Raw genomic sequence first — 11367 nt, 5'->3', positions numbered from 1 at the left:
AAGATAGTAATTCATGCCCGGCCGTATTGTCCACCAAGATATCGATATGTGGTAGAGGGAAATCATCTTTTGGACTTGCCTTGTTCAAATCCCTGAAATCTACACACATTCTCACCTTTCCATCTTTCTTCGGTACAGGTACTATATTTGCGAGCCATTCTGGATATTCCACCACTTGCAGAAATCCAGCATTCAACTGCTTAGTAACCTCTTCTTCTACTTTCAGGACCCACTCAGGCTTCATTCTCCTTAGCTTCTGCTTTTTAGGTTTAATCCCAGGCAATAAAGGTAGCTTGTGCTGAACAATGTCTTCGCTCAACCCGGGCATATCTTTGTAGGACCAGGCAAAAACTTCTTTATATTCCTTAAGTAGGTTTATTAATTCATCGCGCTCTTCAGAGGATAGAGTATTTCCAATTCGTATTTCCTGTATTAAATCTTCTGTTCCGATGTTTATAATTTCGATTTCATCTTTAAGAGGCTGGGCTCGGCGCTCCTCCTCTTGTTTGAGCATATGCTGCAATTCAAGGGGAGTTTCGTCGATCCCCCCTTCCTCATCTGAGGAGGGAGTGTTATCATTATTATTAAAGTCAGAAGCAAACATAGAGACATACTGAGAATCAGATTTCATTGAATTGAAAGAAGTTACATCATTATCATTGGACTCATCCTGAACAGGTTCAGGATTCACATAGTAAATAAACTCAGAAAATGACTCGCCTGGACTAGGCACTGACACTGATTCACTCGACTTGACTAGACTTGACTTAGCAATAAAATAAGATGGAAAAACATCAGAACTCCAGTTTGAAAGATTTTCTGTTGCAGGTGCAATCTGACTCTGAGGTTCAGTAAAGGTATCATTACTCTGAATAACTGCCACTAGCATATCTTCACAATCTGTCTCTTCTTGTTCTTCAGAATAGTAATCAACATCAGGCACATTTTCTTCAAACAAAGATTCCAGCACATCTGGCTCAAGGTAGACTAACCAGTCCTCAACAGTTTTCTCAACATAATATATCGGCGGTTCTGTTTCTGGGAGAGCAAGGCCACTGAATATTTCAAAACCGGGTATCATGATTCCTGTCACTGAGTCATACCATGGTTCAGAAAACCCATAGTATGGAAACGTCTCACCTTCTTTGATAAAATGACCATTCATTGATAAGGGATATGGAGCCATTAGGAGTACCCTTCCGGTGCGGCGGATTTCTTCCTTCAATTTCAACAATTTTTCCATGGCTTCCTCCTCCTCTTCAGTAGGTACATATCCAAGACCGAAAATTCCATGGTTTGCTTTGATTGGGCGCCAGTGAGATGCCTTGCTTGGATCACGGCCCAAATTCATACCAGGGAAGTAGTTCATTTTTCTCATCATCTTGGCCACCACAGAACTGATGGCGAACGGCAAACACAACTCCTCCCGAGAGGCATCCTTGTAAGAGATAACAGCAACCTCGAATGCGAAACCATTCAAGTTGTAGTCATCTGCTTTTGCAACTGGAAGGATCAAAGTTTCTCCTGTTATTTGCCCTATTTCTGGCTCTTCATCACCTCTGACAGTGAACAACTTCCCATCTTTAATGAACTTCAATTTTTGGTGAAGGGTTGAAGCGACAGCACCTTCCTTATGCAACCAGGGACGTCCTAGAAGCATATTGAACGAGGCTTTGATATCAATAACTTGAAACTCAACCTCAAATTCTTGACCGCCCATAACGATCTTGGTGGTGAGGACTCCGACCACATTTCTTCGGGTATTGTCATATGCGAGGATACCAAGGGTTGATTCGGCAAAATCAGTGGGACCGAAACCCAAGGTAATGGCAGTTCTTAATGGACACACATTCAACGCGGATCCGTTATCTACCAACACAGATGGTACTTTCTTGCCTCCACAAACAATAGTGACATGAAGAGCTCTAGCATGATTCCGACCTTGAGGAGGCAGCTCTTGATCTGAGAAACTAATGGCCCTGGTGGCCTGGGTTAGAGCAACAACTTCAGCCAGTTGCTCCGGAGATATCTCTGAGGATACCTGTGTTGTATTCAATTCTTTTAACACAGCCTCTCTGTGTTTCTTTGATGCTATCAATAATCCCCATACAGATATAACAGCCTGAGTTTTCTTTAACTGCTGCACAACTTCATCATCTGGATCTTTCACATATTGCGGCTCCTCTCCTCGAGCCAATGCCCCTGGATTTTCGACTCTCAATTCAACAGGTTTGAAAATTCTTCCGCCCCTTGTCACATGTCTGACTTCATCCAATTCAGGCTCATCATAAGTGATAATTTGAGGGACTTGTGGCTCATAGGTGATTACCAAGGGAGGTACAGACTCTCTTAGGTGTGATTCATCACAGAATATGATTTGGGGTTCAGAGATGGGTTCTAAGGCACATATGAGGGTAAGAGGGTCAAACTCAGGATCTCCTATGGTTATGGCATTAACGGCAGCAGGAGGATTTGCATGACCAGGTAATGGGTTTTGGGTGACATTGGGTCTTGGCTGGAATGCAATGACTTTCTCATCAATGAGTTTCTGGATTCTAAATTTCAAGGCAATGCAGTTGTCAGTAAGATGACCAGGACCTCTGTGGTACTCACAGTGTAGGTCAGCTCGCCAACTTGCAGGTAGAGGATTGGGGGGAGGCCGGATGGCAGGTAAGGTTATGCGACCTGAAGCAAGACACTGCTTAAGCACCTCTGAAGATGGAATGGGAAGAGGGGTAAATTCTACCCGGGTTTGTTGCCGAGGTGCGGTTGCGGTTTGAGCATAGTCCATTACTAAAGGTTCTTGGGACCTAGAGGATTGAGCATTGGAACGGGAAATACTATTGACTTGGGCTGGAGGGGACTTTTTGAAATCTCTGGGGTTTGGGTTGCTACGGTTGAATACACCTTGAGCCATAGCCTCCTCTATCTGGGTGCCAGCCACGATGAAGTGTTTGAAGTCTGGATAGTATTGCAAAGACATGTGATACTGGAGCTGGGGGGAAATATTTTTCATGATTATCTGGACTTGTTCTTCCTCAGACGGGCGCTCCATCATCTGAGCTGCTATTCTCCTCCATCTTTTCACAAAAATCAAAAAGGATTCCCTCAAGTCTTGCTTTGTTCTCTCTAAATCCTTTCTGGTGATTTCTGTCCCATCATCATATTTGAATTGCCTGATGAACTGCTCGCCGATATCCTTCCATGTCCTGTAACGAGTCTTGTCCAAGACCATGAACCATCTCCTCGCAACCTTGGTTAGGGAAACTGGGAACAATTGAGCCATTTGCTCAGAAGATAACCCTTGAGGCTGACACATGATGGTGAACATTTGCAAATGTGTGATTGGACAACCCACACCATCATATTTGTCGAAATCGGGCATTTGAAAATTGGCAGGAAGGCGAATTTCGGGAAATAAAGTAAGATCACTGGGATTGAAACCACCCTGGTCTTGAAACTGAATGTCTTGAACTTTCCTGGTAAGAGTCTCTAATTTCTCCATAACAGACTTATCAACCATGGACTGAGAAGGCCTACTGTGATTCTCGCTGTACTGCTCTTTTTCTAAGTCTTCTTCGACTTTATCAGGGATATTGATGAACACTGTTTGGGCAGGTGCTACTGGAGTAGCTGCTTGGCGCATAGGCCCTTTATCCTTGGACAACGACGGTCCCAACTTTTCAGAAAGCTGAGCCTTGATAACTCGGTTTTCTTCTTTGAGTTCTTGAAGCTGTTGGAGAATCAAGGTAAGAGTATCGGTAATAGCAGCGGGTGGAAGACCATCTTGGTTGTCTGCCATTGGTGAGGATGAGGACGGGAAAGAAGGAGATGCTGGGGTTCTTAGAGAAGGTGGCGGAGAAACAGATTTCCTCTCTAACCGCGAAGAGACCCGAACCCAAGGAGTATTAGGGTTAGCTATGATGTTTATTGCCCTGTAATATCCGAAAGACATATTTTAAAATCAGAGAGAAGAATAGACGATGATGCACACATAGACAAAGATAATGAAAGAGAAGGATGGACTTTATTGATCAATCATTAAAATTTGAGTACATGGTTCAATCTTTCAAAGATAAACATGGAACTAAGCATTCTTTTTAGACTTCTTCTTCGGACGACAATCTTCCTCAACTGACTCCTTTAAAGGTTTGATGATTCTTGCATCCCAAGCAGATGAAACAGCTTTGACAATCTTGGGCTTGAGACCCTCAGGCGGATAGAAATGATGAAGGGGAGGCACAATGGATTGCTCCCTTCCATACTGACGCTGAATCCTGGCAGGAACATAAAAGGAAGTCTTTTTGAGACCAAGAAGGCGAACGTAGTTAGCTTCTCCGGTGTTGAAGACAGCTTCTTGGATTCCGGGAATTTGCCAATAAATCTGATCTTCTTGGCGAGAATTTAACCATTCAACCCAATCGCTTTTATGATCGAAAGAAACATCATGACGCCATTCACTGAAGGTGTATAACGTATGATCAAAATGGACAGGAGCTGCAATTTTTAGCTTGTGGCATAACCACACTTGAAGTAATGCAGGACATCCTGAGAAAGACCCAACGAAAGAGCGAATATAAGAGCTTGGACCTGAACTGGCACGAAGGTGAGCCATATCATCCAATCCATTGAAAGTTTCTGCAAGCATAGTAGGAATTGGATTGGCGCCACGATCCATTTGATCAACGAGGTCCAGAAGAACAGCTGACGCAAAGCGAGAAGGCTGGACAGTGAGGAACCTAGCAAAGGAGCAGAATCTCAAAGCGCGCCGTCGAGCTTTTTGAATATCAACAGCACCAATGTATCCAACAGGAGGGTAAATGTCAATCAGTCGCTGCATGGACACTTCTTGGCCTTTCATGAAAGAGTTCATGGATTCATCTGGATTATCCATCAAGCAAAGGAACAAAGGACGATAATCTGGAACACAGGATGGCTTCACTAGAGGGCCATCCACAGGATATTCCAATAAGGCACACCATTCTTCAAAGGTGGGACACATTTCTTGGTTGCCAAAACGGAAGACATGATGATCGGGATCCCAACACTCTGATGCGGCATAGAGTAATCCCCAATCGAGCTTGATGGTTGCCACGTAGCCGAAGAGATTTTTCTCTTGTTCACTTATGGCGTAGATATGGGATTCTCTTAATGTACCACGGATCCAATCAAGAATTGTACGAGTAGACATAGTGCCCGTAAGCCAAGAGAAGGGATATAAGAATGATCAGGATTACATGAACACGAGATTAGGATAAGTTCCTGCCAGTACAAGGAAAGTATGAATACATGATCGAATCACACGATAGAAGAATGAAAGGCATACGATCGAAAGATTAGATGAGATAGCATAAGATTGCTTTCAACGGATAGATCAAGAATGACTAATCCTATGAGATCTTTGGAAATGATAGGATTTATATCCTAACCCCTAAAGGAAATTTTTTTTTTTAATCTCGCACATTTTAACAGTGTGACCTGAAGGCATCAACCCTAATCCTAATCAAGCGGAGTGGAGAGAGGATCTCGACTCATGACTTTGTTCGTGTACCTAGGACCGATCGTAGCCATTGGAAGATGGTCTACGGCCTAATCTAGACACAAATAGGCAGGATATCCTAAACTAGGCTCACACACGTGATGCACATGTGTTCGTATACTACATGCATGTGTGGGTTAATCTAGGGGTAAGGCCAAGAGTTCCCTTAGCGCGAATCCCTGTTCGATATACTGTACCAGTGTCCGGCGTATCAGTACGTGAACAAGAGATCCGTTTACGTACCATAATGGTACTAGGCTAAGGGTGGAATGCTTCTCTAGCACAGAGGCACCAGGTGATGAAATCCCAGTCAACCATGCTAGATAACACTCCGGGTTCCTAAAATAGGACGTGTGTGCACGTGAGATGCAGAGTTTAGATGCAAGTGATGTAAGTGTGTGCAATATGTTTGCGCAATCTATGATGCCTTCAGGTTTTGTTAGATTAAGTTTGAGTAAAGTGTGATGAGAAAATAAAACAAGACAAACTAATCTAACAAGTATAGAGTTTTTATGAGCCAATTAAATTAAATTCAAATGAATTATCTTTTGAAATTTTAATGAAGTTAGGTGGTCCCCAGCAGAGTCGCCAAACTGTGGTACCTAGCCCGTGAGGGAGTGTGGGGCGCGAGCCGCCACGCGCTCTCTCTTGGTCTCTCGTATCCACGCGATTGGCGTGTGTTTTTAATTGTTGATTGTAATTCGTCTTTTATGTGAACTTGGGATCACTAAGGCAATCCGAATTCCACACGAAAGAGACTGACAGAGTCGCCACCTAGATGTGGGATCTAGGACCCGAAATTAACCAGAAATCTAGACTCGCTACCTGGTTACGAGAATGGAAGGTATGGGGAGTTATCCGCCACATGCACCATTCCTGCCCGATAATCGGCCTTCGATTCCAAAAGCTAACTTTTTTAAATTTATTTTAAATGGCTCATTCAACTCTATGTTAATGTGCGAACTAAGTGACATGCATCCTATGATCTAATTTCAATGTGAATCCTAGATGTGTATCTTGATTTATTAATTTGTCTGGATTCATTCTAAGTGAAAGTTCTCCTAGAATTCTAATTTCATGGAAAGCCCTAAATGATTTGATTAAGCATTTACAAGAAAATTAATATCCAAAACACCACAATTTGTTGTGGTGCCGACTCGCGGGTGGTATGCCGTCAGACATCCAAGCTGCCTACGTACCCAAGCCTCACTGGGATCAGAGTCGACGTAGTTCGGTGCACCTAAGCTAAGTTACATATGCCTAACTCAACTAAGACACCGACCTAGACGGGATTGACTGTTTCAACAGTTTTAGGAGAAGTTATTTAATTCAAGTTGAGGATTTTATTATCTTAGGATTTCATCTAAGATGCTATATGATTCTCATCTAAATGCAAATGGTCCCTTAGACTAATGCAGGTTTGCCTTACATCCTAGTTTACTAGGCTTGTCCTAGGGAAAGATTGGGTGACTAGTGTAACTAGACCTATGGCACGGTTGCTATACATAGCAAGCGTCCGTGATGAGGCTGGACTCCTAACTCTAGGACTCTCTAAAACTTAGGACACGACACGACACCGGTGTTCCTAAATTGGGCTCTAAGGGTCCTTACGACGGAAACCGTGATCCAACGGTTCCGAAAGACACAAGACAAATCGATTTAAATTCTCGAGGTTAGTGAAAAAAGGGATGGAAGAGATGATGAAATAGTGTGAGGGAATGAGAAAGATAGAGAAAGGTGCGACTGAACTTGGGAGTGCCAAATTGCCTACGTACCCCGCGATGGGGATCAAGCCACACGTAGTTCCGCTGGGGAGGTTGCTTGGATTTTGGAAAACAGGATTGGTATTTGGATCAGGAATCGGGTTTGTATTTGAGCATTGGACTTGAGATTCAGAAACATTGATTTAGCAATGGGATTTTGGAATTGGGAATTTGCATCAAAGAATTGAGCATATAGGAATCATCAAGGGTTTGAATTTTGGGAATTCAAAATGGGCGGGCTTATGAGATTCGGTCAAATGGATTCAGACATGCGACTCAGATTGTGTTGGGATATGACTTGGTTAGGCAAAAGGGAGGAAGTTCTATTAGGTGTAAAAGGGCATTAGTAGAATAGGGGAATGACTCGGTTGTGACATGGAAGGCCGCAACTTGGTCGAATGCGACTCGGTTGCATTGGGATGGGTTGATTAAGGAATTGGATTGAGTCAACTAAGGGGAGAGTCCAATCGGTTAAAGAGGTTGAGCATACTCGACTAGAGAGTTGGGTCAACTCGACTAGGGAGGTTGGCTAGAGTTGACTCAGTTGAGCTGGGTTGGGATCCCACTTGGATGGATTGTATTGGGGCGATTTGACTTAAGCTGCAGGTGGCCTGGCTGGGTTAGATTTAATGTAACCAGATTTATGGATAAATGGTGTGCCTCAGTGAGTGGACAAAGGTATGGCTTGGGTTGATGTGACTCGGTTGAGTTGTGCTAGGGTCAGGTTAGGTGGGGTTAATGGTTGAGTTGGATTGGATTGGGTTAATGGTCAAGGTCAAGTGCGGGTTGACTTGGCTTAGACTGGATTGGAACTGGTTGAGCGTGGATTGGGGTGCGGCTTGAGGTTTGGGTGGTTGGAGTATCTTAGGAACCAATAGGGCAAAGTGGCTCTTAAGGGGAATGAATTAATTGGGCCGAATGGGCCCGATGGCCGGGTTAACTGGGTTGGCCGGGTCTATTGTAGGGGTGTATGAGGGTACTGTTGGGTGGATGAATGAAAGGCATGTGGTGTATGATGTGTGGCTATGGTTATAGGGTTTAAGGCTTATGGGTATGGGTTTAGGTGTGGTTAATGGTTAGGTTGGATTGGGTTAATGGTTAGGGTCAAGTGAGTCGGGTCTAAGTTAGGAGCAAACCCGAGACTAGCCATGGTCTAACTAGGAGGAAGCAGGGTACAAACCAGGGTGCGGACCAGGGTGCACCAGGGTGCGAACCAGCAGGGAACCAGGGTGCGAACCAGCAGGGGAACCAGGGTGCAACCAGCAGGGAACCTGGGTGCAACCAGCAGCGAACCTGGGTGCAACCAGGGTCTAACCAGAGTGCGAACCAGCAGGGAACCAGGGTGCGAACCAGCAGGGGAACCAGGGTGCAACCAGCAGGGAAACCAGGGTGCAACCAGCAGGGAACCTGGGTGCAACCCGCAGCGAACCTGGGTGTGAACCAGTATCGAACCTGGGTGCAACCAGCAACGAACCTGGGTGCAACCAGGGTCTAACCAGAGTGCGAACCAGCAGGGAACCAGGGTGCGAACCAGTATCGAACCTGGGTGCAACCAGCAACGAACCTGGGTGCAACCAGGGTCTAACCAGAGGCTAACCAGGGGGAACCAGGGTGTGAACCATTAGGGAAAAATAAAAATGAAGATAAGATGGGTTAAGAGAAGAGGGAAACATGTATAACTTCAAAGTCTACCATCAAGAAGAATGAGTAAAGATTGATCCTAGATGCTTCCTAACATGGTTTTTCTTTTAAAGTAAAAGATATGCATGAAAACAGACCCTACATAGAATTGAAATAAATGCCTACCTCTTTGAAAACCCACTTTGTGTTTGATTTTTCTTTGATGTTAATTCCTTGAAGATGATTCCTTGCTTGATAATGACTGCTTTTGATATATATCACCCAACGTATCACCCGATCCGGCAAGGATGGCCGAACCCTTGAAGAGATGAGGGAGAGGGATGAATTTTCTAAGAGAGGGATTCTTTTTCTTCTTCTCCCTTGGATGGTGGGATGAGAGGGTATTTATAGGAGAATGGGATAGGAGGTTAGGTGAGGTTAGGTGAGGTTAGGTAAGGTTAGGTGAGGTTAGGTAAGGTTAGGTGAGGTTAGGTGAGGTTAGGTGAGGTTTGGGTGGTTAGGATGAGAGGAGAGGTTAGGTGAGGTTAGGTGAGGTTTGGATGGTTAGGATGAGAGGAGAGGTTAGGTGGTTTTGGATGGTGAGACCCAGGTCAAGATCTGTCATTGATCTAACGATTAACGGAAATCGGGTCTCGGAATGGAATCAGGGTCCGGGCTATGAAGTGACCCTAGCTTATTTTGTCCCGATTGATGATCCGTAAAGTCAGATCAAGATATTAATGACCTAAAACATATAAATCAATGATAGAGGGGGTTCTCACATGGATTTAACACACTAAATTCACTAATCAGGGTATTTTTCAATTTTTCGGATCTAATCATCTCACCAGGTACATCTCTTTATCATTTTGTTTTTTTTCAAAAAATTTGAGGATGGATCAATATATTAGGTTATTGTTGGTTAAAGTAAAGCAAAATGTGGGTGTCTACACCTGGTAACCCTGATCGAAACTCCCTTCCCTCTCTCGCTGTTCTTTATATTGATTGGTCGAAGGATCTGACTTGGGTGTCGAAGTGGTATTCCGGGACCCACCCCGGACCCCCTGACCCCCTTGTTTGTGATTGCAGACCCCGCGGAGGCCCTCTACCGACCGCGCGATCGCAGACCCGGATTCAAACGCCATCACTACTGCTATACGGATAAAAGAGAGGATAAAACTATATAAGAGGTATATCCGAAGAAAGTAAACACTCAAGGTAAAAAGAAGAAAACACACTAACATGCATCTATACAACACAGAGTGACAAGTACTAGACTACAAACTCTTAAAACTCTACAACAATAAAAAATGTGTAATAGTATTCCCTGGACTTGGATGACCAGCCATCCAAGCTGCACTACGTATCCAAGCCTCTTTTTGGAATCAAGGTTTACGTAGTTCTGTGGCCTATTCTAAGCTACGATGCCTATTTGTGCCTAGACCACTAAACTAGACTCGACCTAAAAGAGCAGACTGATTTTTAAAGCTTCTTGAATAGGATTAGTCAAGTTGAAGTGAATTGTGGATTTTAGGACACCCTATATGCCCTAACTAAATGCAAAGTTTTTAACCCTAAACTAATGCAGGTGGGCTCTACATCCTATGTGCAACTAGGTTGTGTCCTCGAAAAATAATGGATTAACTAAGTGAATCCTAGTATAACCATCAGCCGACTATGCGCCAAGCTATATAGTCAAACTGACCGCACATGGGCTCCTAACTCTAAGACTCTCCTAACTCTAGGACAAACTCCTAACTCTAAAACTCTCTAAACATCTAGGACAGACTCCTAACTCTAAAGGAAGATCTTTTTTAAAACAATTTATTAAAAAGGTTTGAATGATTTCTTTTTGAAGATTTAAAAAAGTTTTATTTACAAAGTTTGGCTGGGCTTGGGATGAAGGTCCCAAGCTGCCTACGTACCCTGTGGGAGGGAATCAAGCCAACGTAGTTCGAAAACAGACTTTCCTACTACTCTCCTAATGACTCATGACTTTTCCAGATATTTTTTTGTATTTTTGATGTTTTATATTTCTGTTATTTTTGAATTTTTATGTTTTCACCCTTTCAGCTGAAGGGAACTGATAGTGCCACACCCCGTGATCCACAACCTGGCGGAGTGTCAACACTAAGGACAGAATCCCTAGAGCTAAAGGGTATAATCCTATCTAAAAAAACAGACTCCTAAAACAAAAAAAGATAGACTCCTATACTCTATAAGGGTAGGACAAACTTTTAAACTTTACAAAGGGCAGGACAGACTCCTGAACTATGCAACTTTAGGACAGACTCCTAAACTCTATAAAGGGTAGGACAGACTCCTAAACTCTGCAAGGTTTGGATAGACTCCTATCTAGAGGACGAACTCCTAACTAGAGGGTAGACTCCTAGTTTATAAGCCTAACTCCTATCTAGAGGACGGACACCTAACTAGAGCGTAGAC

General features: G+C 43.7%; 1 protein-coding gene across 1 annotated transcript; it reads right to left on the bottom strand.

Annotated features, from left to right (window-relative positions):
* Nucleotides 1–3927: 3927 nt before the first annotated feature.
* Nucleotides 3928–9499, bottom strand: LOC143869733 (uncharacterized). Its single transcript, XM_077376293.1, has 3 exons — nucleotides 9109–9499; nucleotides 4210–5262; nucleotides 3928–3935 (listed from the first exon to the last, which is right to left on the bottom strand). Exons 2-3 carry the CDS (start codon nucleotides 5189–5191, stop codon nucleotides 3928–3930), a joined length of 990 nt encoding a protein of 329 aa, XP_077232408.1. The 5' UTR covers nucleotides 5192–5262; nucleotides 9109–9499.
* Nucleotides 9500–11367: the final 1868 nt, after the last annotated feature.

Source organism: Tasmannia lanceolata, unplaced genomic scaffold, assembly GCF_043159265.1.
Source record: "Tasmannia lanceolata isolate RefF3 unplaced genomic scaffold, GAP_Taslan_0.1 ptg000003l, whole genome shotgun sequence".
Taxonomy (NCBI): domain Eukaryota; kingdom Viridiplantae; phylum Streptophyta; class Magnoliopsida; order Canellales; family Winteraceae; genus Tasmannia; species Tasmannia lanceolata.
This window is presented reverse-complemented; position numbering and strand designations above follow the sequence as displayed.

Coding starts and splice junctions, on each gene's coding strand:
- LOC143869733 (XM_077376293.1), bottom strand. CDS start 5,191: ATGTCTACTCGTACAATTCTTGATTGGATCCGTGGTACATTAAGAGAA.